Source organism: Sciurus carolinensis, chromosome 1, assembly GCF_902686445.1.
Source record: "Sciurus carolinensis chromosome 1, mSciCar1.2, whole genome shotgun sequence".
In the NCBI taxonomy this organism is placed as follows: domain Eukaryota; kingdom Metazoa; phylum Chordata; class Mammalia; order Rodentia; family Sciuridae; genus Sciurus; species Sciurus carolinensis.
The window spans coordinates 105128941-105156903 of NC_062213.1; the positions used below are offsets into that span (position 1 = coordinate 105128941).

The 27963-nt window shown below is 45.5% G+C and overlaps 1 protein-coding gene across 1 annotated transcript in view; it reads left to right on the forward strand.

The window, feature by feature from the left end:
- The first annotated feature begins 342 nt into the window (after positions 1-342).
- Positions 343-27963, forward strand: part of Igsf3 (immunoglobulin superfamily member 3) — a 97215-nt gene continuing 69594 nt past the window's right edge. The window contains exons 1-2 of the mRNA XM_047521243.1: positions 343-484; positions 1155-1819. Of these exons, the coding sequence (XP_047377199.1) occupies positions 1777-1819 (43 nt within the window). The 5' untranslated portion in view covers positions 343-484; positions 1155-1776. The remainder of the gene's footprint in view (positions 485-1154; positions 1820-27963) is intronic.

Sequence of the window (27963 nt, forward strand, 5' to 3'; positions counted from 1 at the left end):
GACACCAAGGAAGGGCTTTGTTTTTGTTTCTCAGACAGGGGACGCGCTCTTGTGCCGGCCTCTTCACGCCCCTGAGTCCTTTGCTGGGCTTTGGAAAGGGCCTGTGCATCTCGCCAGCCGGCAGGAGTCTGCGTGGGAACCGCTGATTAACTTTCCCGGCCGCTCGGTCCCCTCGCAGCTCTAACCAGGTCCTGCGGTGCACCAGCGCCAGGCGAGCCCCCAGGCCCCCGCCGGCCGCCGGACTCCGGGCGGGGAAGGGGCGGGGCCGGGGCGGGGCCGCTCACCGAGGCCGCCGCCCTCGCCCGCCGCTGCCTCTCCGGGTGCAGCCGGCCGGGCTGAGCTGGAGGGCGGGGCCTCGGGAGGGGCTGGAGCGCGGCTGCTGGTGCGGTTGCGGGCGGAGAGGAGGAAGCGGCGGGTCCCCTGAGGCGTGCGCCGGTCGACCCACCGACAGACAGACGCGTAGAGAGCGAGGCCGGAGGGCCAGGTCAGGCTCCCGCGGGGTTCCGGGAGGCGCCGGGTGGGGGCGGCAAGGGGGCGCCCGGAGCCCGGCCGAGGGAGGCGGGGAGGGCTGGTGGCGGGCTCGGGCTCGGGCTCGGGCCGGGCCCGAGCCCCTTCCCCAGGCTGGTCGACCGCGCAGTGAGCGCGCTTCGGCAGCGGAAAGTGGAGCCGCTGGCTCCCTTCTTCCCGGTCTCTTTTTTCTTTCCAATCAGCGAAAAATAAACACCCGCGAAGGTAAAACAATAGCGGGGCCACCTGGGACGCGGCGCGCACCGAGCTCCCACGGTTGGGGCGGGGGCCAGCGTGGAACCCGGGAGTCGCGGCCCCTCCTCTGAGTCCTTTACCGATTTGCCCCGGTAGAGGGTGGGGCTCCCCGCGGCGCCGGACTCGGTAGGAGGCGACGGGAAATCTCAGGAGTGAAGCATTTGGTGAAAGTATTTCAGGAACAATCGGGCTTCCCACAATTGCCCTGCATTGGGAAGGGAAACTGAGGCGGAGGAAAAGGTAGCGACTTGCCCAAGGTCAGAAATGCAAAGATTGGTTGTCCTAGAGGAGGGACAGGACCCAGGTGCCTGGACCAGCCAAGCGCTCGGCCCCTGTAGGTTTGGTGGCGATTGTATTTGCTTTTTAATAAATCTCTGTTGTGTTTGTTTTAGAAATCTGGCGTTGTGGGGCCGCGTCGGGGCTGCCGAATGCCCGCCCGCTTGTGTCCTGGGCAGGTGTGGGACAGGTGACAGCCCGTAACCATCATGGATGGAGAGGGACTTTTTGATGAGGAGATCCAAACTGTGGATACCAGCCAGGTTGATTTGGCTGTCCAAGGTTTTGACAAAATCCGCCGTGTTCCCTTTGGGGAATCCGAATGAGGGAGATCACAGACACCTTCACTGCGAAGCCAAGGACATTCCTGTATAATCAGTGGATGAAAGGATTTTCTCAGCCTCTCATTCTCCCTTTTTATTGAGGATTAATCCACCACAATCTACAGTTCCAGTGGAAATTGCAAGGCACACAATGTGGCAGAAGACTGGAGCGCCCTCAGAATTGCTCTGGACCCTTCCTTTAGCATAAGGGAGTTTTCACACTTGCCACTCCCCTCCCTCCCCCCAGCTCCCTTCTTCTGATTGCCCTCCTTAACCCATTGTCATTCTCCGAGTTAAGTTCTATTTCCAAAACTGTTCTCTGGAGCTATAAGTGGATTGCCAGAAATGAGAGATTAGGTGCTGGGAGAAGAGGAAGCGCCCTGTGTTGTGTCCTCTCACTGCTGCTGCTGCCGACATGAAGTGCTTTCTCCCAGTGCTGAGCTGTCTGGCTGTGCTGGGTAAGTGACTGCGCTTATCAGTGCAATCGATGTGAAAGTTTAACCTGCTCTTGATTCCTGTAATTCCTGTGTTTCTTTTTCCCATCAACTCTAGACTTCAGGGGACACCAGGAGGCAATTGGTGTGCCACAGATTGAAGTAGAGACCTAAAGGCCCGTTTCTGACCCTGGAGGAATGGTGGGATATTGTTTGTATTTAAGCAGGAACATTTGCTGATTTTTAAGTGTGTGTCCTGGGCCATGGGGTGAGGTCCCTCATCTGCACATCCATGATGTAGGAATGCATGTGGACTGTGAGCTAGCTTCCTGGAGTAGGAGGGTCATGGATGCTCCAGGGTTTTCACTTTTGTGTTGGTCTGCATTCATTCCTAATTGGAAGTGGCAATGTAATTCCCACTCTGTCGGGAAAGTCTATTTGGTGATAATGATTTTTTTTTTTTTTTGAGGGGAAAGTGGGAGTGTGTGGGATGGGAGTCGAAGGGAGGTTATTTCCTTACCAAGTGGCCTGTAGGCTTAGCGTTTGAGGATGTTAATCCTGTGTCTCCTCACCAAGGAAGCTCAGCACTGGGTCCTAGGGGAAGGAGAGATTGGAGAAGTTCAAACTGCCTGGTAAGGGCTGTGCTTGGATTGGTTTTTGTTCCCTCAGAGAAGGTCTAAATGCTTAGAGTGGGAGGAAGAAACTGTGGTCCCAAGTGGTGAGCCTCTGATCTACCCCCATGAAGAGCACACCCCCACCAACACTTGTCCATTCTTTTCATGCCACCCAGCAAGACTTAAGTGTGGTGTCTTACAACATATGTTGGGTCTAGAATGAACTCACTATCGAAGATCTGGTGCATTCTCTCACTATCTCCTCAAACCTCAAACGTGAACACACCCCTTGCCCTTTATGTATGGTTCTGTTCTCTGCATTTAAAGGGGTTATCACTACTGCCTGTAGAGTTTGCATCTCTAAATCTAGGTGTTTTGCACTTAGGGAATTTATTCGAAATCTTTTGGCACTGAAGTTTGCTTCCCTGCATTGCCCACACCTTTGTGAGAGTTAACAGGTGTGTGGAAAGAGAATGGACTTTGGAGTTAGAGGGCCTGAGTTCCAGGCACATTCTCACCATGATTGACATCTGAGTCTCAATAAAACCTCCAAGGGATGCTGTGTCAAATAATATAAGATATTGTAAACATCTTGACTGCTTTGAGTAGTTTGAAACTCATAATAATAAACGTGTTCAATCAGTGACTCCCAAAGTTGGGTACATGTTGATATCATTGAGGGAACTTTCAGAAATCTTATTGTTCAGGCAATGACTCCAGACCAATGAAAGCAGATTCTGTGGGTTGGGGCCCAGGCATTAGTCTTTGGGCTCTCCCAGGTAGTTCCATGCATAGCTGAGTCAGGGAACCAGTGTGTGAGTTCCAACTGCTCAGTGCACATGCATATCCCAGTCTGGCAGCTAGTTTAGCCCTTTTCTGCCCAGCTGTGGATTAGGATACAGTTTCTGTGTCTCCTGTCTACTTAGGCAGAGACAAGAAGGCAGGTAGCCCTCCATTCGCCAGCCTCTTGGTGCTGCTGTATTTGTATTTGTTATACAGTATATGTCATTCACTCAGTATCTGGATCTGAATCAGCAATTAGTGATTCATGTGAATTCAAAAGGACACAACCAAGGAAAGTCTTGGGTGTGGAGTGGGGTGTGTGTGACTGGAGTGGGAAGGAGGACTGAGTAGAAAGGTTGGATTCAGCGCAGGAGAAGGAACCACCAGTGGGAACAAGGAAATGTGACATTTGTGCCTTTTGTTTCTTTTGGCTGCTGAAGAAATGTAAGGCAGCCTGCTGCTCTCCCTGCTGTTCGCTCTCTGGGCCACTGTGGAGCGGAGCTGGGCCCTTGGCACTAGGTAGTATTACATTTTCCCTCCACCCCCACCCTCATGTGCAAAGAGGTGCTGTGGAGGAAAATGAGCATCAAGGTGATTTTAATGGGGAACAATGACAGAAGGCCAGATGTGGGTGAAAGTGGGGACATTTGGAACTGTGGACAGACTTGGTAATCTCTGCCTGATTTTGAGCCTGACTGGTGGAGCCTCCTCACTCCTCAATACCTGATAACTGTCGGCAAGGCCGGGGAGGAGACCTGGCTATGACTTAACCTGGGAGAAGCAGAAGGTGTTTGGGGAGGGAACAAAAAACCTTACTGGGCTTTTATTTCCTGCTTGCAGTCTGGTGCAGTTTGATTCATGTGTCAGCATTCTTGCTGTGTAATGTGAATTAGCATGTAATGTGAACTAATGTATAGTATGAATTTAAAACAGCAAAGAATCCCAAGGTTTTTGGCCCATGTGGAATCAAGTTTTGTTCGTAAAAAGTTGGATAAGGCTGAATGCTCTTCAACATGAGATGTACGGGTGCCAGCCTCCAGAAACAGCGATTTGAGTTTGGAAATCCTGTGATCGTGTGTGCAGGGGTACACAGGGTAAATCTCTTGAGTTGCTTGTGACTCTCTTAGCATCACTAGACCTGTGCTTTTCTGCTCTTTTCCTTTGCTGGAGTCTAGGATTTGGATCAGGCTCATCTTCTCCTGTTCTGGGGGTACTTATCCTGCTGGTGTCTTTGTCCCACTGAAGCTACTTGGCTTTAGGCTTGGCCTCTGACCACTGTATCTTGTTGCCTGCAGTTGCAGGCTGGGTGCCTCACCCCTTGGAACCATTGGCTACTGCCACAATCCTTGTTTCAGTTCCAAAACCACTTTTAGCCTGGGCCTAGGCAAGCCAGGGGGACAGTAACCTCCACTACTGAAAGTAGGAGGAGCCAAAGGGGCCGAAGATGGGAGCAGTAGTAAGGGCTGGTGTGAGTGCAAAGATGAGGAAGTGAGGAGGGAGGAAGAGGGTAACTGGTGCTGTCAGTGCCTGGGAGCAGCCTAGGTTAGTGACAGTGACAGGGAAAATGACAACAGTGTGGAAGAAGAGAATAGGATTTGTATCTGCATGAACAGGAAGAGAATCAGGAGAAATGAAAGGTAGCTTTAGACATAGAAGTATATTTTGATTTTGGGTACCATGAAGAGTTACACCTCCCAGACCAGTGCCGATGTTGCAAACAAGATGAAATGTCTTTAAAGTGTTAGCAATGACAAATGAAGTTGACGGTCTATCTCTGGATCAACACCGGAGATCAACACCAGAGAACCTGTAGATGGCCAGCCATCATCTACATTTTCCTCTGGGGGAGAGAAGTTTGTTTGCAGAGTTTGGGAAGCCTCTTGTTTGAAAAGGATGGGAGTAAGTGATCACTTCCCAGTTAGTTAGGGGAGAGACCAGAGGGTGCTTCCGAAAGAGCCTGAAAGAAACTTTGATCTACTGATGGGCCTGAGCTGAGAGGCAGGACTGTGGAGATCAAAGGCAGAAGAGAAGGAGGAGTCAGAGGACAGAAGTGAGGTAGTTTGGGCATTCAAGGGTAGGGTTCTGAAGGAAAGGGATGAGAATTGTGATTGTGGGCAAATACCACTGTCCTTACACTGTCCCAGAGGTGGTGCACTTTGCTTTTCTAAGAACTATCTAATGAAATTGCTGAAGAAGGGAATTCTTGTCAGGAAGACTAGACTGGCTAGGGTGCCTTTTGTGTTAGTTAGTTTTTGTCATTATAACAAAATACCTAGCATAATTAACTTATAGAAGAAAGGTTTACTTGGTTTACAGTTCTATTCCATGATTGATTGGCCATGTTGTTTTGAGCTTGTGATGAGGCAGTACATCATGGCAGAAGGGTGTGGTAGGAAAAAAACATATTCAGTTCATCTCCAGAAAATGGAGGAAGAGGAAGGGGCATGATCTCACTGTCCCTTTCAAGGGTGTATTTCCAGTGACCTAAAGACTTCTTTTTGATTCTACCTCTTAAAAGTTCATCACCTCTCAATACCACCTCCTTGGAGACAAAGCCTTTAACACATGGGATTTGGAAGACATTTAAGATCCAAATTGTATCATCTTTTTTTTCTTAAATAATTTTTAGGTTGCCAATGGATTATTTGTTTATTTATATGCAGTGCTGAGGATCGAACCTCACACATGCTTGGCCTTACACATGCCAAGCAAATGGTCTACCTCTGAGCTGTTACTCCAGCCCAAACTATATCCTCTTTTCAACTGTGAGCATCATTGAATCACCTCTGGGCAACTGGGACTGTGAAGATGTTCCATTTACTACGTTTTTCATTGAAGCAAGATGACTGTTACTACTCTAACAGCAGTAATGCCAGCTATCTTAACTCTAGCCTATACTGAGAACCAAGCCCTGTCATTGAGCCCTCAAAACAACCCTGCAAGGTAGATACCTTGTGTTATCATTTTTTTATAGATGGGTATATTGAAATCCACGGGGATTAAGTAACTTGCCTAAGATGTCTTACTGACCAGGTTGAAGTGGTGCTTCATAGTATTAGGGACCCAGCCTCCATCTGACTTGTCCCTATGTACACCTCCACTCCCATGATCACCTCAGAGTCCAAGATGGCCATTCAAGCCCCAGCCATTGGGAAGGAGGAAAAAGGTTGGTGAAGGGCAAACTCTCTTAAATTAAGGATATTTCCTGGAAGTTATGCATATCACTTTTGCTTACATTCCTCTTGGCTAGAACTTGGTCTTGTGGTTGTACTTAACTGCAAAGGAGGTTGGGAAGTATTGTCCTAATCCTAAGTGTCCATGCGAACTGTCAGAAACTTGAGGCTCTGTTATTTTAAGGAAAGGAAAGAATAGATTTGGAGGACAATTACTGTGGTCCCTGCCATAGCCACAACCTTTTAAGTGACAGAGTGGAATTTTGAAGACTGAACCGATTGGTGTCAAATCCTTTGTTCTTTCATTTGACAAGCAGCCCCATTTGTGGGAACAAGTCCTGGCCACAGTCTGTAAGAAACCTGATTGGGGAAGCATGAGCTCAGTGAACCACAAGTTGTTACCTAAAAGCAACATAAATTGGCATATATTAAACACTACATGTGTGATGTTAGCAGTGAGGACTATAATGTTATGGGATACTTGTGTGCTGGCCACTGTGCTGTTTTTCATAGTATGGTTTTCTGTATGACGGCTTATGGGCTGTCACGTTCATCACTGTAGCCTTAGAAACTTGGCCTTAGGCCAGGCACAGAGTAAGTAGGTGCTCAGTTAAATTTTTTTAAACAAGTGAATGGTTTCACAAGATGTTTCTCTTGTTTTGTTTTGTGGTGGTGGAATGGAACTAGGGCCTCCTGCATGTGAGGCAGGTGCTTGACCAATGAACTACACCCCCAGCCTTCAGAAGATAAATGTTGTTTTTAATGTTGGCTTTGTTGATTAAGATGAGGACTTTCAAGGCTATAGGAGACTAAGTAATTTTGTTTAAAAGAAAAAGCTAGAAATTGGCAGAAACTGAATTTGAATCCCTTTTTTTTCCTGATTACAAAGCCTTTATTCCATCTAATTAGGGGTTTTTAACCTTTTTTGTGCCATGAATTCTCTTGGCAGTTCAGTGAAGCTTTTGGACCTTGTCTGAAGATAACATTTAAAAATGGATAAATTTTAAGAAATGCATGGGATAACAAAGGAAATAAATTTTATTGAAATATAGCTATCAAAATATCAAAAACAAATTACTGATATAGCAATATAACTATCAATAACACTAAATTAAATAACTGCTATCAGCAGGTCTAACAATTATTATGATTTTGGTGTCATGATGAGTATAAATGGTATTTTGGGGTATATGTATCCACTGTGATATGAAAGGATGTAATTTCTGTTGTGACAGATCACAGCTACTAGAGATGTTATGATGTTGGTCGTTCCCATTCATAATCAAAGGAATCGTTAAGTTCACTTGGAGGCCAGTGTAAATAGAGATATAATTTTTCCTCCATTTAAGTTCACGTACCTCTTGAATTCTCTCCATAGACTCCCGCAGAGTTCAAAGTATAGTTCAGAGTAGGTGGTGGTTGTTGAGGAAGACATGAGGTTGTTAGCAGACTCAGACTGAGTGTTCAGAAATGTGTAGGATTTGGATGGAAAGTGCCTTCTATTTCCAGTATAGTCCTTTGTGTATTAATTCTGTCTTTGCTTGGTGAGCAGTCATAACAGTGGTTGGAGTGGCCTTTTAGGGACTGAAGAAATGACTCAGTGGCCATAAGGAGCAGTTCAGGTTGGATGATGCTGGACAGGAAAATTGGTTTAGATTATAGTGAGTTTGGGATTGGTGTTTAGAATGGGTCCCTAGAGCTCAGACCCCTTCCTCTGAGCCCAGGCCTGGGAATTGAAGGAAGGGGTTCTAGTTGCTAGACTGCTGTGCATGCTGAATTATGACTCCTTGATTAATACTTGTAGGTTCCTTTGGGAGTTCCTGACCTGCCACGAGCAGACACCTGTTTCTTTGCTGCTTCAAAGTAAGCACAGCTAGTCCTTGTAAAAGGTTGGTTTTTAATTTAAAGAAATTTAGGACACCTGTGTGTGAATGGCTCTGATTTTCAAAGAAAGGAGTGGTTACATCAAAATCAAGCTTACAGTTGTGGAAAATCATATGCTGCTGAATTCCCTCATCAAGAACCCTTTATTAAGTGACTAATTGTGAGCCACAGTGGGAGGCACCTCACGAAGACCCTGGCACTGGACCTCCTTTAACCGAAATCTTTAGTTAAGTGGGATTTTGTTTTTATTTTTTAAGCTCCACGTTCATAAGGGTAAAAGAACACAAGATGCAGTAGAAAGGATTTATCCTACAAATTAGCTTCCAAGCAATCATCTGCCTAGTCCCTACATCTTCTGCATCTATAATTATAGTAGCAGAAGAGAATGATGGGCCTGGGGCATTACAAGGTTTTAAATCAAAGGTTAAATTATATTAACTCTACCCAGGCTGGAAAGTGGTTGAATGTGTTTTAAAAAGCTTTATAATAGGCTTTATAATAATGAGAGTTCAGGCAAGTTTCTGTCTAAACGTCTATTAACCCTCTAAATTTACCAGAATACCCCATTTCCCTTATTCAGGGCCTAGCTGCCCACTACTCTGGCCCTGCCCTCTAGGAGATGGTAATCTAAGGCCACCAGAGAAACAAATGGTAAATGGCTTTGCAGATGGATGGGAAGACACTGGCGGTATGTGCTCTCTGAGGATAGGTGTCTGTTGGGGAGAGGCAAGTTTGTTCTTGTTTTCAGCTTATCAGGAGTGAAGGGAATTTTCTGTCGAGGAGGGGATGAGACTGGAGGAGCTAGTGAATGGTCACTCTGGAGAGGCTCTCTGGTAGAGCTGGGATTGGGGCATTTTTAAGTACCAGGAGAGCAACATCCTGGTAGGATTATGGAGTAGTGGACCATCGAGGCACAGGGGCTGCCTTGAGCAGACTTGGAGACGGATGAAGGTGCACAAATGTCCATGAAGCTGCTGGGGACTGGAGAGGTACTGCTTGGTAAGATTGGAGCAGCCGGTTGGCTTGAGGACTGGGTTTTGGGGCCAGAGATAGGTGGAAGATAGCAGAAAGTGGTGTCCTGGAGGGGCACTGGGAGAAGTGACCAGGTTCCCCCAGGTGTTACTGGAAGTGGAGAGGTCCTGAGGTGGAAGTGTGCACCAAAGATAATCAGGTCAAAGACAGTCTAACAAAACTGAACTCAAAGAAATCAGTGTGCATCCTCCTAGGAATGCCCACTTCCCATCAACCTTCAGGTCCTCATCCTTCCCTTTTTTAAAACAGAAAAAAAGAAAAAAATCTGATAATGGTTGTGTGTTTTTTCTGACAATTCTTTGATGCAGTGAAGTTTGCCCACGTCTGCCTTAAGTTGTTATCTTTGTGCATTAATTTTTATCTTGCTTGGGACACACTGTCCAATACTCCCGAGTGCAGCCTCCTCTGGCATAGGGACCTCTGAGACTGACTCTACTTCCAGTCTGGCCCTGGTACACCTGTGGCAGCGCTGATGGCCAGGCTGTGGTGTTAGGCAGGCTTCCAACTCCTACTACTCAAGGACCCATTTTATTTCTACCCTGCCCCCAGGACCTCACATTTTGAAAACTTCTGTTTCCCAGACAGCATTTACCAAGAAGTAATTAATCATGCGATAACTAGTATGCTTGCTCACGCTTGAGATAATCCAGCTGTGAAGCAAAAACCTAGGCTTGCACTGTGCGTTGCTGATGACCAAAGAACACATGTGCCCGGCCCTTTAGCTACTTAGTTCGGCATCTGCAGTCTGGGAAAGTGGTGTTACTGCTAGGTGTTTTTGAAATCTCCAGTGTGGCCAGCTTCCGGACTCCAAGTGCTGCTCTGGGCCGTGGGGACCTTGGACCACCTAGGTGGTGTTTGCCCATTAACTGTTTGCATCAGTGACCTTGATCGACATTGCCAGGAAGCACTTTCAGTGGGGAGAGGGAGGGGACCTGAAGTTGAGCAACCTTCTTGTGCTGCAGGTCACAACACACCCATCCTTTCCTGGTCAGGACCAGGTACAATCAACTCCCTTTTATTTTATTTTTTTAAAAGACTTCCAGAGAATGTACACATTGTATAATTGAAACAGCACATTGTAAACCGTAAACATAGACAACTGTTATGTATCATTTCTCCAAAAGGGGACAAAGGAGAGAATGAAATTTTACAGCCTTTTAGGTATAACACCCCAACAGGAAATCTAGATTTTTACTGAATATTTGATTTGAATTAAGTCATAATTTGTAACTGCTAATAAAATGCTTTAGGACAAAATGCTGTTTAAAAGTAAGATGATGTGATATTGGTTTTAACTTTATGTGGTAGCTTATATTTGTTTTTTTTTTAAATTTTAATATTTTAACAGGGGTAACTGAACAAAATTCTGTTGTAAGAAATATAGAAAGTAAAATGTGAAAGTTCCCCTCTTTGTCCCATGACCCTTATTGCATTTGATATACATTCATTAAAATTTATTATACATTCTTCAAGACCCTTTGCTATGCATATACTAAAACAGATACAGATTTTTTTTTGACACAAATGGAATTATACAGAACATATTGTTCAACAACATGATTTTAAAGGGATGATTTACTTCCTTGTTTTTTCAGGCTTAATTTTATGGCCACATCAGAACTGATTTGGTTATTTTATAGCTAGTTGAAGCTATAATTTGTGAAATCATTGGGGAGTAGTGAACCTCATTCAGTAGCTCTATAACAATAATTTTGTCTTGCTGTATCAGGAGAGCAAGAGTCATAATAAAAATACCACTCTTAAATTTTAATGTATCTAATGAGAATAATTGGCTCATTTATTCTGAATATTTTCTGTGAAAAATGCATAAATTCAACAAAGTAAGCACATTCATATTTTATTGACCATTTTGTCATAATGTTGAAATTATGTTAAATTAAAATGAAACCTATAACATAAAACTTAAGAAGACAACCAAACATACTGCACTTTGTGTGTTATTCAATCAAATGTTCGTTCATAGACAAGAATAAAATGAGACTCCTTCTACCTTTTTAATTCTCAGATGCTCCCTTTATTTAGAATGAAGGGACCTAAGGGTCTCTGGCTATCAGCTCAACAGTAAGACTTTAACCTAGAGGAAGAGAACTTTTCTCTCTATCCTTGCAGAACAGCTACTGCTGAAAAGAGCTTATCTTCTCAAGGTGATGGGTTACTTTTTAAATTCACTAGTATGACTTTCCCTAAGACCCTGAGAGTAGAAGGAGGCTCCTTGGTTGATTCATCTTTAGACCTGAGTTTTTGAATAGTTGCTATTTTTGGAGGGGAAGTTGTTGGATTCACATATCATAGTCAATGCTGTTAGACATCAGAGATTGACCTGCTACTGCCCTTCCAGAAACTACTGAAGGCAGCCCCTCTTCTGCTAGAATCTACTTATTAGACTTTCTTAAAAAGATTTTTTTATGTATTCATTCAATAAATATTTGAGTGCCTGTGACAAGTACTCATTGTTATCTGTTATCTCAAAAACCACAGAATTAAAAGTTAAAATCATGATGTACATTTTAAAAGAGTCACCTGATATGTATTTTTAATCTTTAATAAATAGAATGATTAATTAAAAATACTCTGACATTAGGGAACTCTTTTTTTTTTTTTTTTTTTTAATCCCTAAGGTAAGTCTTTCTTCTTACTCTCATTTCAGCATCCTTTTTTCTTAGCTCTTCTTGAGCAGCCATGAATTACCAAAATACCCTGGGCAGCCCAGATAAATAGACCTCTAGAAGTGAGATGATGAATTTCAATGATGTGGGAATGTTAAGATGGGTGGGGGAAAGGGAAAATTCTTTCTGCACAAAACATGCTAACATCCAGAGTCCTAAATATATGGAATGTCCTTATTAACTGCTGGGGATGTTGTCTGTGGGAATTTGGGAATTTCATACTTAGCTCTGACTTTCCAGGAAATCAGAACAAAAGAGAACCAGAAATAGAAAAATTGCATACTTCGCCTCAGATAGGGTAGCTAGCAGCCATACCAAGTGGTTTAGTCAGCTTTTTTGCCTGTGTGACCAAAGGACCTGACAAGAACAATTTTAGAGAAGGAAAAGTTTTTTTGGTGCTCATAGTTTCAGAGGTCTCAATCCATAGACAGCCATCACCATTGTTCTATGCTGAAGGAGGTGAGGTAGTACATCATGGCGGAATGGTGTGGTAGAGGAAAGCAGCTCAGAACCTGGGGACTGAGAGACAGTTTTGCTTACCAGATACAAAATATATACCCCAAAGACATGCCCACAGTGCCCTACCTCCTCTAGTCACACCCTATCTGCCTACAGTTACCACCCAGTTAATCCGTTCAAGTGGATCAACACACTGATTAGCTTAAGGCTCCCAAACCCAATCATTTCACCTCTAAACTTTCTTGTCTCACACAGGAGCTTTTGAGGGACACCTCACATCTAAACCATAACACCAGACTTTCTCTGGAGGACCTCACATTGGGGTTGTGATGGTTGGGTTGATCCATCTTCCCTACCTTAGACTCTGCCCGCTGCCTCCTTCTGTGTGACTCCTCTTGGAGCCATGGGAGGGTAGCAATGGGGACATGGCCTGGGCCTCACCACTGTTGGGCTTGTTTTCCAGAGCTGCTGTACCAGCTCAGTGCAGTCAGGCTCTTGCTATTTACCCTCCTGGACGTAGGTTTAACCCTAAAGAGGCATGAATCAGTGCTTTTCTTACATGTCACTCTTGATCTCCCAGGTAGCCAGGTATTCCTCCCTTCTCCACAAGTCCCCTAAGCCTGCAGGTCCCAGGGGGATATAAACTCTGCCTGGTGAAAATCACCATGGTCCAGAGCAGCTGGCAGCTGCCTTGGGGGCCTGGCATAGGACCCTCCTCCCTGTAAGCTGACCTTCTTGAGGCCTTTCTGGTTCTCATCAGTTTTGTTTGGCAGGGATTTCCTGCTGGTCTGGAGAGGGTTGGTCTACTGGGAATTCTGCCTCACAGGTGGACACATTTGTTACTTTATTAGAGGAGTGTTTGTACTGATAGTTGGCTCATCCCCAAACTAGACAACCCTTGATGACACTCTTTAGAGATGATTTGCTGAACAGTTTTATAATGTCTTTGGGTGTTTCAAAAGAGAGCTTGCAGTCTGTCTTCTGATATGTCATTATTTAAAAAAAAAAAAAGGTAAGATCACATTTGGAGCACTCTCACCAGCTCTTTCTCCTTCCCTCTGATGGGATGGGTAATGGCCTTGACCTGGGAATCTCTCTGAACATGACTTTTGAGAGGGAGAGAGTAGATCAGGAACTAATGTGTCCCTAGACTCGAATTTATTTTGGAAGATTCTTTACAAGTCCCACATTCAATCCTTTTAATGATGAATTCTTCTAGAGGTGAGAAAAAGACTGTAGTAGCTTGCGAGGAATGGAGCGAAGAGTGGAAGGAGGCCTGGAGAATGCCCCAACAGAGACTGTTGCATGTGGTCTTTGTTTTAATTAAAACACAATACGGACGGCGCCTTTCCACTCTTACCCTCACCACAGAGGAGCTGTAATTTCCCATATTTGGAATTTGGGGAGAGCTGGGTCTCCTCTGAGGATTAAGGCCAGATTCAATCTCTGCTTTGGGGGAAAGTAAGTGAATATGGGAGCCTTGAGGGCTGTGGCATTTCTGGTGAAGATGCGATTAGTAAATGTGCCTCCTAGTCATCATTATTCAGCAGCCCCTCCTGTCCTGGAGCTGGGGCCCTGCCCGTCAGTAAGCTGACTCTTGTTTTCTTCTGCATATTTTCCCTTCTGCAAATGTATCGGCATTCAGCTTTAATCAAGGAGGCTTTTACTCTGTGATCTGTAGCAGGGATGACTGAAGTCATGTGGAGGATTTTAAGTAACTAATCTCTTAAGACATTCAGAGCATAATCTCTCCTTGCCCATGATCATCCTGCCTGCATCTGGGAGATTTGTGAGGTTCTGCAAAGAAGGCAGGATAGGGACTTGCATCCTTTAGAGAGACCAGGGGTCCTCCTGGCTGGCAACAAGTTTTTGTTTGTTTTTGGCATGAGGACAAAGCCTGCTGTTCACTTGCCGTGTCAAGAGAGTTCAAGACGCCTAGTGAATGTGACCAGTGTGTTTCTAAATCTCCAGGCTGGTGCAAGAACAACGACAGGCCAAAGTCACATGGAGATCCCATCCAAGATCCTTCTTGTCTCTGCAGTGTGTGTCCAGGGCCAGCTCCCAGGGAAAGGCTGTGGAACAGATCAAGAGGCCTGCCACTCACCGGCGTTCATTCATATTTTTAAACTCTATCAGGTTAATCAAAAGATCAGGGGTACAGGATCTGAAGTTTTTATACACTTTGCTTCTAATTTAAATGCGATTTTATAGATATGTTGTCTGTTGAACTAAATTAAATTATCGTTGCTCTTTGAGTTGTCACTTCATTTTCTATTTCCAACTACCTTCTGATGTTAGCTCAGGCTCCTGCGACCAGAGGTGTTCTTCAAAAGAATTTGGTGACTATTACTTCAAGTGCTACCTTTGGTACTTCTCTCTTAATAGAATGATAAAATTTCTAACCATGTAGACAAATGAGGAAGATTAGTTTGAATTAGGAAAATGCTTGAATTACCAAATATTTTTCAAGAACATCACTGTTAATACTTTTAAGTAAATACTGTAACTCAAACTATGCTAATAGAGTGCCTAATAAAGATCCTTGGAGGATTCTGCTTTAGGAGAGAAATAAGAATGATTTGCAATTAGTGTACCAATTGTTTATGTAAATGGAGTTTCTGAAATACTAGACTGTGCTCGAAAATCGTTTGTTCTCTTAAGTATTTTAAATAGTCCCTATGAAACCCTGAGCATGCTGGTAGTTTATATGTTGTGTAAAGACCTGTTTTGTGAAGACCTAACTCAACCATATTAGCAATATCAGAAATTCCAAATTAGTGATGCCCCGATTCTGTCCTCCCAAGATTAGGTTTGCTCTCTCTGCCAGATGCTTCCACAGTACTTGCATTTGTCTGATGTAATACAGATCAATAAATTTAGCAAATACATAATGTGTTCTATGTGTTTGGTAGTATGTGAGATGGAGTAGACAAAACTGTCCGCTAGCCTGGAGACTGCAGACATCCTGATATGTCCTCAAGATGTAGTTTATAGGCTAACAATGAAGTCAAGTAGTAAACGAATAAGTGCACATATAGTTGATTACAGCAGTGAAGCTAGACTGTGTATTACTTTAGTAATTAGTGGTTTAATATATTGGACTGTATGTCCCATCAGGACAGGAGTTGCGTCTTTGTCATGGTGTCCCAAGCCTCTCCTTAGCTTTTACCTGGCATGGAGTCAGTGCTAGTGAAGTGTAAGTGTATGACACCACTATTTTTGTAGGTCAAAAAGGGTCAACTATCAGCAGTGTCATACGGTTCAACTTAATAGTTGCTCAGTCAATATGCATTGAATATTGAATGCACGTTGTAATCAATGAAGTCTTACTGTAGGTTGCAGTTAGTGCACTTTTCTCTAGCTAAGGAAATGCCAGCCAGCTACAGTATTTAAAAAGAAATTCGAGAATGTCAAAATAGCTAGAACTTGTGGTGCTCTGATATAGACACTGGGCATCAATGGGTCTGGAGAGCCTTGTGTCCAGTTTATTTTGTTAGTACATTTTCCAGCTCCAGGTGGAGGTATGTGTATCTGGTCCTGGAGTGCTGTCAGCAGCCCAAGGAACCTGGGAGAGTATGCTTGAAAGCCAAGATGAAGGTAGGGATGGGAGCTGGTTGGCATCTGAAGGAAAGAGGGAGGAGGGAAGGATTGGCACAGCTGAAGGAGCTGTGTCTTTAAGCCTGAGCATGGGGTACACTTTTCCAGACAGAGGTCATGCCTTTGTGTCTTCACTTGATGGATATGTGTGTGCCCACAGGAATGTAGTTTGGGTCTTAAGTGTCCCCAAAGGCTTGTTAACTGTAGGCTTAGTTTCCAGCCCATGGTGCCATTGGAAGTTGGTCGAACCTTTAGGAGGTGAGAGCAAGTGGAAAGAAGTTGGGTCATTGGGAGAGTGCCCTTAAAGGAGATGTTGGGACTGTGGCCTCTTCCTGTTCCTTCTGTTTCCTGGCCATCATGAGGTGTGCAGCTTTGCTTTATCACGTGTCCCTGCCACAATGTGCTGCCTCACCATAGGCCTAAAGTCACCATGGACTGAAACCTCTGAACCATGAGCCATAATAAAATCTTTCCCTTTTTAAGCTGATTATCTCAGGTATTTTGTCTCAGTAATGGAAAGGTGACTAGCATACACAGTGTGCTCAGTTATTTGCTAGGCACTAATATTCCTTATTGTGAGCCTCCTTTGTGCCTGGAACTTCTGCATGATGAGTTGTGACCTGGACTGTAGACCACTGGCCCATCAGAGGCAAGAGTTGAACTGAGGAGAAGGCCCCAGCTGGGCCTGCTGGGAGAAGCCCAGCACTCTGGCCTGGGGCCTGCTCCCTATCTGTGGAACTGGAGTTGGGCCCAGGCTAGGGCGTGGATCAGAGCTACCAGACCTTCTCTACTAAGAACTTTTTTTGCATCTGTTGGATTTCATGGCTCTCTTTCCAGTTTCTGTGCACAAATGTCCAATTGTGCTACCACATTATAATGCTCAGTATTTTCTCACACCCACAGGATAATTTCTAGTTCAGCTCAATTCCACGGCTATTTGTTGAGCGTCCTTATGTGCCAGCCAGGATGGGGGTGGCAAGTGGGAGAACACAAATACATGACCCTGGCTCCTGCCCGTGGCAGACACAATTAATTGCCCATGCAACTGCCGTTCTTTCTCTCCCTGCTGGCAGAGCCCAATTTTGTTTGGATGCTACACCTTCCCACACACCACTCCAGGAAAGGTGACCCTGCTTGTAGCTCTAGGGAAAATGCTAATTGATCTAAGCCACACATGCAGTCCATAGTTTCAGATGCAGGCATGTAGTATAGGGTTGGCCAATGAGATAAGAGTCTACTGAGGGATTCTGGGAAAGACATCTTCTCTCATAAAAAGAAGCACTATTTTTTTTTTTTTTTTAAAGGAAAACTCCTTTCACTAGATTCTTGGAAGCAAGGCAGGCATATTGTCACCATGAGGAAAGCAAGTTTGTTGAGTCTGTCAGAGGGAAAATATGGGAGGAACTGGGTCCTTGTTGACTGAGTCCCGGGAGACTGAGCAGTTCAGCCTTCATACTTTTCTGTCCTCCTGTTTAAACCAATTGTGTCGGTATTTTTACAGTTGAAGGCAAGCTATGTCAGACACTCCCTCAAAAGAGCATGAAACAGGATTTCTTATAAAACACTATGATTCAGATGATCATCAAAAAGTGTCCCATTCAGAGCCAGTGTGTAGCCCTGGGGTAAGCCACAGAGGAGAGAGGAAAATACGTGGGCGAGAAGGACTTGAGGGAGGAGATTGTATTTGGAGTGAATCCTGAAACAGGATTAGGATTTGAGGAGGAAGAACAGAAGGGAGTTCTGGGGAGGGGACAGCATGAGCAGACCTGTGAGACAGGAGGAACACAGCCCTGACCAAGAACAAAGAGATTGTTTCTTGGTTCAAAGTGCAGGTGTAGAAGTTGATACTTGATTTTTGCAGTGGGTAAGTAGTGTGGGCAGGGGAGAAATTTAGGGAAGTGTATTGGTGGAGGAGGATTGAGTAGCTATGCACCAGATTGATTAGAAGGGGAAGAAAGTAAAAACGGAGTGACCAGTTTAAGCCTCTGGAATAATTCAGTTGTAGGTGGTGAGATTTCAGTTGGTAGCAGTAGGAAGTGGTGGGGGGTGGTGAAGATATCAAAGGAACACTGTGAAGGAATAAATAACTGATGAAAGGAGGGTTGGTTGAGCATTGAGGGAGGGCACAGTTTGCAAGGTGTCTTTGAGAGTGTGAGCTTGATGACAGCAGAAATTTGGGAAAGGGGTGGCTTTTTGGAAGAGGTTGTATGGTTTTTGCCACTGGGGTTTTGAGGTAATGGTAGAAGATCTTGAATTCAATGAAAATATGGGCTAGACTTTGGGGATGAGAACTCAGAGCTTAAAATGATGTGGCATAGACCACAACACAACAGACATGCCCATGCTGTGGTGTATGGGGCACTCTCTGTCACCTTGGGTGGTGTAGGATCTGCAGGCTTCACTTGTCCTCCTACTTGGTCTGCAGGGAGGGGCGAGAGCTCACTGCCCAACTTCACTCTTGTCTCTAGGACTGTTTTCTTGGAAGCTGTGTTTACATCCTGACTCCCCAGTCCCCTTCAACTTTCCAGGAGATGGAATCCCTGTTCATTAGTGAGATGCTGCTCTGTCCTTGGGTCACCAGATCGTGAAGTGGCTTGCAGAGGGGAATGTTTTGGTGACTGGTGTCCATCAATGACCAGGTTGAACATCTCAATTATCTAGTTAAATGTGGAGCTTAGACCCCCATACTAGACCAAGAATGAGGTGCAGAGCCCATCTTTTTCATCTTTTCTTGTTCTTAAAAAGATTGAAAATGTGCCTTGAAGGCTCAGGGGTCCAGAGCCAGGCACTGGCAGCATACTCTTTGTTATGGTGTTGTAGTCATTTTGTCTGGCTGACTCACATTATTTTCCTAAGGGCAGAGGGCCCTGGTGTGTGCTGGGAGGCATTTGGCATCTGGTTTTTGTCAGGCAGCAAGGAAAAGTGCAGATGCGGAATCTGATCTTGCTTTAAACAAAGCAGAGTTAGACGCGGAGTTAGACGCAAGGGAAGCGCATTTGTGAGCCCCTCTCCTGCTCTGTATGTGATCTCCCGAGTGTCCTGCGTCTCCTGTAGTTGAACACCTTTGACTCCATAAACACCCAGAGGAAAACCCTTTAGGCTTGGGAGACAGCAGGCACTGCCTACCTTGGGGCTTTTCTTTCTGAGTTTGAAAATTTGGACAGGGATGGCACCATTCTCTTGTCTGCTGGAGAGCTCAAGTTCTTATTTTTTCTCCACTTTAGCATAACTGGGGTGTCATGAGTGTTGATAGCATTCAGTTGTGCACACTGCCTGTCTGACTTTTTTCTAACCAAGAGGTCTAAGAAGGTCCAAGTTTAATCCCAGAAAGCAGATGTCACTGGAGCCATCTGACAGCTTGGCCTTTCATTTGACTGTTTTTCCTGTCATGCATCCATCTGTCCATTCAGCCTGTATTCATCAACATTTGCTGTGGAACCAGCAGTATGATTTTGGGCAAGTTATTCAACTTTTCTAGGGTCTTCATTTCCTCATCTGTAAAATAATAAGAGATACTCAGTGGGGTGATTGTGAGTTAAATGGGGCCACAGGGAAAGTACTTAGCAGTGTAGATGGAAGTTGTTTTTATTGTTGGCAGGTTTGCCAGCCTGGTCAGCTGACTGGCCACAGATTACCTTAGGTATGTTGTGGTCATTTGGAGATTGGATTTGTGCCTCAGTATCTATATGCAAGCCATAAAGACATGAACTTTGGACAACATCGCCACCTCCCTTGAGATTTATTCTTGTTCTTGTTTCAGTTTGTTTTGTTTGTTTTTTTCCTTTGCAGTGCTGGGATTGAACCCAGGCCCTGTACCACTGTGCTACATCCCCAGCCCTTCTTGTTTCAGTCTTGATAAGGCCATTGTAACTGAACTCCAGAAATCTCTGAGCTACTGGCCATATTCACTGGCCCAGAGTGTGCACCAGCCTCGGACACTGTTGTTGATTGCAGCCGAAGCTTCGAAGTGATCCTCAGCTTCATTGTTTGGGTGTTCCTGCCTGAGCTTCCTCTGCCCTTCCTTGTCACTTTTTTTTTTTTGCCACCTGCTACACTGTTGCCTTTCAATGTCCCCCCCAGTATTTAAACATTTTTACTTCTACTTTTCTCCATCTGATCAGGCTTCTGCCAGTGTACCTCTTCTGTGGCCTGCTCTCCAGGTTTCCTTTGTTTGACTTCCTCCCTGTGTTTTCTGAGATTGGTGTTGATGTCATCTGGTGTCCCATGCTGGGTCTGAGGGAGAAACCTGCATTAGTCCTTTGATTGTAAAGGTAATGGCAGAGTATCTAATGAGAGGAGTCCTGGGGGAGCTGAGTGATTTGTCACTGGGTGGTGGGCCAGGGTAGGGTTTGGGGAGAGGGCTGTGTTACCTGAGTTGGTATCACTTGACACATAGGCATTAAACAGGCACAGTCACACTGGTCAGCCAGCATGCTGCCCTGGTGGTGGTGGTGGCCCAGGACTGGAGGGATTCAGAGTCCTTCCCTCAGTTGCTGTGGTTACCTTTGCTTAGCTCTCTGCTGCTTCTGCATCCTGTCACCACTGACAACTTACTTGATCCTGCGTCTGGTTACCTGGAATGCTCTTCATTGCCACCTTCTGCCTGGCTCCAGCTCTCCGCCAATGAATGGAGGATATTCTGTCCTTAGCCGTTTGTAAACCAAAAAAACTCACCCTGTCTTGGCTAGAAAGGCATATTGTGCTTAGAGGAACTTCTGAAGTAAAATTAGACATGATCAAGAATTGGCACCATGAACTTCCCAGCCTTTCCAAGTTCCTAGAAGGGTTTTGAATCCATCCTCTTTTTGGCCTCAACCCCCCCACCCCCAGAAGTCTCCCTACTTCCTAAAAATAATGATAATAGTGTTTCACCCGGATCCAGGCGAAGGAATGCCACGTCTGTCCTGGCGCCTGTGGGAAGTGGCAGAGAACTGCTGAGGCCTGTGTTCCATGTCACAGAGCCTGAAGGTTCAAAAGCAGTGGGAACAAGTCACAGTGAGTCATAAAGAAGACTTTGTCCTTGTGGGCTCAGCTTTGGGTTTGAGCCCAAGTGTGTCAGAGCTTCTGCAGTTGTGGAAAGACACTTCTGTGACCCCTCATTATGGTGGAGGAAGTGAGAGGCCTGCAGCCCAGTGGACTGACCCTGGTTAGAACAGCCAGGATGGCACCCTTTGTGCTTCTCCAGTCTCCTGTGCCTCCTGGCCCAGCAACCATGTCCTCCCTGCTACCCACCCCACTACCCTGCAGGTCTGGCTGTTCTCAATTGCTGTCCCTTGTTCTCTCTCCCCAGTGTTTCAGTCCTTCACTGAGTCCTCCCGCTCGTCCCTGACCCCACTGGTTGGTAGGTGTATGGGTCACTAGACTCAGTTATACTGAGGAGGAGAAGCAGAAGTGGACCATTATTGAACCCCCACGTTGTTCCTGGCTCTCTGCATTTGGTCCTGGCCAGGGGGGACGTTACGCAGCTCCCTAGATACCTGAGGCAATTGAGGCCCAGCAAGGTTATGTGATTTCACCAAGTCACAGCTCACAGGTCTGTGTCTTTGAGCTCCAGTTAAGGAAAAGGAACCCAATATTTTTAAATACAATTTATTGTGATATAATTTGCATATAACAGAATCCACCAATTTTAAGTGTGTAGTTCTTTGAGTGTTGATAAGTGTGAACAGTTGTGCAAATACCATCAGATTAGAATATGGAATGTTCCTGTCATCCCCAAAAGTTCCCTTGTACCTCATGTGGTCGACCCCCTTTCCCACCGCCAGGCCCATGGCAGCAGGGGATCTTAATCCTGTCCTCTGCCCTGCCTAGAATGGGAGGCACATGAACTCCTACAGGGTAGCCTTCTGACTCTGGCCTCTCATTCAGCACGATGTTCCTGAGATTCCTGCAGTGTGTAGTTCTTGCTTTTTGTGGCTGAGCAGTGTTCCACTGTGTGGATACACCACAGGTTTTCCGTTCACCAGCAGACGGACTTTGGGGTGTTTCTGGTTTGGGGCTGCCATGACATGTATACATCTCTCCACGCTAATATCTAGGAGTGGGGTTGCTGGATCATCTGCCAACATTAAGTTTAACTTTGTTAAAAATTTCTAAACTTTTTTCAAGCAGTTGTATCTTTGCTGCATGTCTGCTGGTCATGTATGAAGGGGACCTGGTACTGTGACTTCTAACCTAGAGCTCTTCTGTTGTACTACAGTCCCCAACTGCTGAGGTGTTAGTGTGCCCTGAGCCTGCCCTTTATGGGATATCTGGGAAAGTTTGACCCTGTGGAGTCAGTTGATGGTGGAGAGGTTTCCTTGGGGATGTCCCTCAGCACACAGGGCTGCCTTCTCTGAGGGCAGCCACCATCCACACATCCCCCTCTGCCGGCTTTTGTCTCCTGTTGCCTTGGTTCACAAGAAAAACCCACCTGTGGAGCTCCCACTGCTGTAACTGGTGCTCGCTTACAACCCGTGGACACTGGAACGCTTGTACGCGGCTCACTTTCCTGGCTTTCACAAGCTCCTGTTATGCTGGCTTGTGGCCAGAACTGGAGTCAGAGATGTCCTCTCTCAAATGAACCTCAGTGCAGAAGCCACAGGGGTTTGGGGACGTTGTCTTGGTGTCCTGGTGGTTGCCAGGCTGGTGTGTGGGGCTGGGCAGGGTGGTCACAGCTCTGTTTTGGTCTGGAGCTCACTGCTCAGGGTTGCCTTTTACAGGGAACCAGATGACTGTAGTTTCCTGCATTGCTTTCCTGTTAGGTCCCTGGTGTTTAGAAAGAGCCAAAACCAGACAGGGGTGCTATCAGGTTACAGTTCTGCCCAGTGTGGTGTCTGTGACTAGAGTGAAGGATGTCAGGAACACGTGGTTGGATTTACTTTTTTCTTTATTTGCAACTGCATTTCCTGAGCAAGGACCACTGATTATTAGATATTCTTTGGTTCAGGGGCCTGTATGAAGGAAAAACATAGGTGCCCTTATCTAAAGGACTGTTGTCACAGCCAGGGTGCTAAGCACAGAAGTTGGTCCCACAGCATGCATACTGGGAGCTGCCTCACTAAACTCCAGTTTAGTGGAGAGGGTAGTGAGGGACTGGGGGCTGGCTGAAGAGTCCTGGCCTTGGAATTGGAAGCTCTGTTTCCTGTCCTTTCCCTGACTCCTGCTAACTTTATGACCTTGGATTAATCACCTGACCTTTTAGGACTTTAGCTTCCTCACTGCAGTACACAAACAACATCCCTCTTTCACAGGGTTTGGAAGATCTCCTGCACGCAGAAGCCCTTTTTACATATGTGGCAATGTGAGACCTGGATGTGGCCACTGCCCCGTGTGTGCGATATGGTTGGGGAGGCAAAGCTAGCACCCAGGAACCTACTTGCCATTCCTCTCCTTACCCTGGTAGTTGCTGTGCCTGCATCCCCAGGAGGATGTGAGCGGCTGGGAGCAATGGACAGGCTGGTCCGCCAGCCCCTGAGCATCAGCCTGGAACCTTCTTGCTGGCTTCTCAGGCTGACAGTAATAAATGCACAGAGCTGTTGAGGAGCAGCTGGAAGTCAGGACACAAAGAACCGTTGGGGGGGGGGTACAGTGACTCTCACTCCTGAAGGTCATTCAGTGTCCATCCTCAAAGGAATATTCAGTGACCCAGAGCTGTGACTGAAAAAGTAACAGCAATTCAGTACCCAGGAGTGAGACCACTGGGGAGGGACAAGAGCATGGATTTGAGAATCAGGAGACCTGAGTTCTCCAAGCCCCTGTCAGGAACTAGCCATGAACCTCTGGGGAGATTGACCTCAGTTTCTTTTTCAGTAAGATGAGGGGACAGGACCAGATGATCCGCTCCAGAGCTTTCACCTTGCACTGGGGAGTGAGACTCCATGAGGACCCCGTTTGCGATGTTTTTTGGGTGAGACATGCAGGCACAGATGAGCCTTGCAGCCCCTTTGTTTGAGGTTGATAAATCCCTGTGGTTAATGAATAATTGCTTTAGGGGCAGAGGTGGGCGAGTGAGAACTGTAAGTGAAGGCCGAGTGGGGACAGATAGGCCGCAGGCAACACTGTGCAGGGGCACCTGAGGATGACCTTGCTAAGCAGTTTTGCCCAGGGCTTGCTGGCAGGTGGCCCTGGTGGCCCCCCGCTGACATCTGCCACTGGAGCTCCCAAGGCCCAGCATGGAGCAGTGATGGATGATACTGTGACAGAACTGCCACCCCAGCGTCCCGCCACACCCCTGGATTCAGGACACCAGCTGACAGCTTCAAGTTCCCAGTTCCAAACCATTGATTTAAATTTTTGTTGAGGCTTTTCCTTTTCCACATTATCTTACGCTGTTGAGTCAGTGCGTTTTTTCCTACGGGTGAGACAGGAGCTTTTACTCCCTTCCAGGTTACTGTTTGCTGGGTCCCGAATCCCACGCTGTGTTTTTTTCTTCCCAGTGTGTCTTTTATCTTCTGGAAGCCCTGACCTACTCCATCACCCATTTCCTTAAGCAAGGACTCCATCTCAGTTCTCTGCTGTAGCTGCCTGGAGGTATCCAGAATTCTAATATTATTAATTATAATAGCAATTTACTTGAAAGCATATAGTTTGACCTCTTATCCTAAGACATCTCAGACTTAAATTCCCAGCAAACTCCAGGGACTAATTTTTTTTTTTAACTAAAAAAAGTTTTGTGTTTTAAAAAATACTAATTCATGCACATGTTAAGAAAACTGAAGTGAGTGTATGAAAACATATGAAATGTTCTGTATGTCAAAGTAAAATTTTAGGAATAAAAGCTTGAGCAATTTTTTTTTTAGTGGTACTCAACATGCAAATTTGACAAATAGTGTTCTTCTGACTTAAATCAAAATGCAATTCAGAAACACTTCTCATAGCCTCCTTTCCTGGTTTTCTGTTTGTCATCTGTTCCTGCTGGCTCTACCTTTACTTATGGAACAACTCCCCTCTGCGGTTACCTCTGCTCTTCTTTGAATAGTGTTTGGTCAGATGCTTTGCAACTTTTTCTTCTTTTAATTTTCTACTGTGAAAATTTTCAAATACATACGAAGGGGGAAGGAATAAGGTAACGAACCCTCATGCACCTTATCACCCCGTTCCAACAATTATCAGCTCATGGCCAATCTTGTTGTATCTGTACTCTCAGTGTACTTTTCTACGCTTCTGTATTATTTCCAAGAAAATCCAAGGGATGCTTATTGTATTCCCTTGTGTTGTTGAAAACGCTTGTCTACTAAGCTGCCTTTATTAGAAACTTATTTTTCCTTAAAAAATAATTTTTAGAATAACATGAAGGTAAAATTTTGCTCCCATTAGTTTGGTGAAAGTGTGGTGGTCACACAATACCAAGAGCTGGCAAAGACACGAAACAGCAGAACACTTAAAACACCCATCTGGGGAATATAAATTGGTGTGATGACGTTGCAGAGCAATTTGGACCTTGCACACAGTGTAGGTGAAGACACCCTAGATGAACATTTAAAGAATGTTTATGGCAGGGAAAAGCTAGAAACCACTTAAAAGTTCATCAGTAGGAAGGTAAGTGAATTGTGCCGTATATGCTGCATATTTGTACAATGGGTTGACATACAGGAGTTGAAATAAGTGCACTGGAGTGACATCTGTCAACAAAGATTACCCTCAAACAGGTTTTTGTCCAGTTAAAATAAGGACGCAAAAAGTTGCATATGGGGTGATGTCATTTTAAACAGTTCTAAAACTTGCAAAATGATATTGTTAATGGATACATCTATATGTAGTAAAATATAAAAATGTGTGAGAGTGATGAATACCATTTCTGAGGTAGGTGAGGCTGATTGGGGTTGAGAAGCAGGTGGAATAGAGACTTGAGCAGAATCTATAATGCTTTTTTTCTTGGAAAAAAAATCTAAAGCAAATGTGAAATGTTAGGATTTGACAAATCCTGGACATGCATAGGTATTTGTCTTTTCCGTATGTTTTAAATATTTTCTTATTTAAAAATTAGTTTACAAAATGGGTGATTGTCCTTCCTCTTCTGATGAACTTGACATGGTCCCTCTTGCCTCTCAATGTCATTGTCTTGACTGACACTCAGAAACTTGACATTTCTGGTTATCTAATCCTGAAAAAAAATGGTATTTTCTGTATCATCTAATGACAGTAGCTCATGGATCCCCCAAACCTAATGGATTCCTAGAGGCCCATGACTCTAGGTATTTTCCATACACACATATTAACAGCTAGAAAAAGCAAAGTAATGAAGCCCTAATGATTTGACTTGACAAGCTTACAGGGGAACAATGGCAATATTTTCTTTTTTCCTTTTGGAGGAGGGAAGAGCAGTGGGAAGGGAGAAGGCAGAGTGGGGGAGCTTTCCTTGCCTCTCTGTGGACCGATCCAAGATGCAGCTTCCCTTCTGTCATCTGCAGTTGGTTCACACCTGTCACCACTCCTGTGGTTTGCACAAAGCAGGGAGGATGGGCACAGATGAGACAGGACTTGAGCTGCGCAAAGTAGCAGTAGGACTTAGATGGGTAATGAGTGGTTGAATAGATGGCACAGAATTGAGAGCCCATCTTTATCAAGCACACACCCTTTATGGCCTGCTCCCTGCCTGCCTGTCCTTACCTCTGTTGCTCCCCTCTCTGCTCACCCTCCCCTTCCAGTGGACCCACACCAACCCTCTGAGTGAGTGGACCTTTGCCTTCTAGCCTTGGTTTGCATGTGAGCTGACCTCTCCTGTGGAATGGAATGGGTGCCTTCCCCTTTCCTGTCTCTGGGCTGCCTGCCAGACTCTGGGCTCACTTCCCAGACTCCGGTCAAGGCGATCTCCAGGTGAGTGCCCCCTCACTGCCACCTGACTCCCTGGGCTGACTCCACCCTCTCACAGTGGATAAAATTGGCACCTTGTTTGCTGTCATTCTTAATTCCATGCTGGTCTCCCTACCTAGGACTTCTCTTTGCTCAGGGTTGCAGGTGGAAGATTCAGAATGCAGACTCTGCACGATCATGGGCAGATAACCACCTGCCAGTGAGGCTGAGAGTGGTGCCTGCTTCAGATGGTCACTGGGGAGTTTGAGTGTGGCCACATGTGTAAAGCATTTAGTGACAGGCTTGGCAAGACTCAACTGTCACCTGCTGCAACTGTGCCATCTACCCCATCTCTTCCCTTCTTTCACTTTTCTTGTTCTCTTAACCAACACAGAATGGATGGATGTCAGTGTAAGGAAAACCTAGGGGTGTGAATGACTAATAGTGGGCTTGGGGGCAATGGCATCAACCCTTCAGACCACAGGGATGTGTTTGGAAGGGACCATTGGGAGTGAGCTAGAGAAGTGGGGTTGTGGGTCCAGAAGACAGAAGCCTTGGGTGCTGAAGGAGTAGTTTGGACCTGACATGATTGGTGTTGGGGAGTCATCAGGTCATTGTTCTTGTGGTGACAGACTTTGGGGGCAGACTTCCTAAGAGTGGTTTATTAATTTAAAGATATGCTAATGGCTTTGAAGATTGAAGAGAGGAACTTCTGGGTTAGACTGGTGAGAGTGGCAGTGAACAGGACAGCTGCAGGTGAGAAAGGAGCAGACTCACTGGCTAGATGAAGGGACAAAGGAGGGAGGTGCCATCTTTGCTGTGAGATTTCTAACCAACTAGACTGCAGGAAACCACAGAAAGAGGGAGGGCAGCATGGGTAACACTGCTGTTTTTTATATGTATGGGATAGCTTAAGATTTGGCCTCCATTGGCATATTTATTGAGTATACCTACTGTGGATGCCAGCAGGAGGGACTGCAATCTGATATGCTTATAGGCAGAACAAGAGCAGCTCAAGTCTATAAGCAGTGAAATAATGTGCTTGAGCTTGTTCTGGTGATGTGGGGGTCTTGCAGGATTCTGTTCCCTTGACCTTTCTTGAGTTTTCCTAGTCAGTTGATGAAAGTAGAGTTCATACTCAGCTGAGTCATTTAAAATCATCTGTG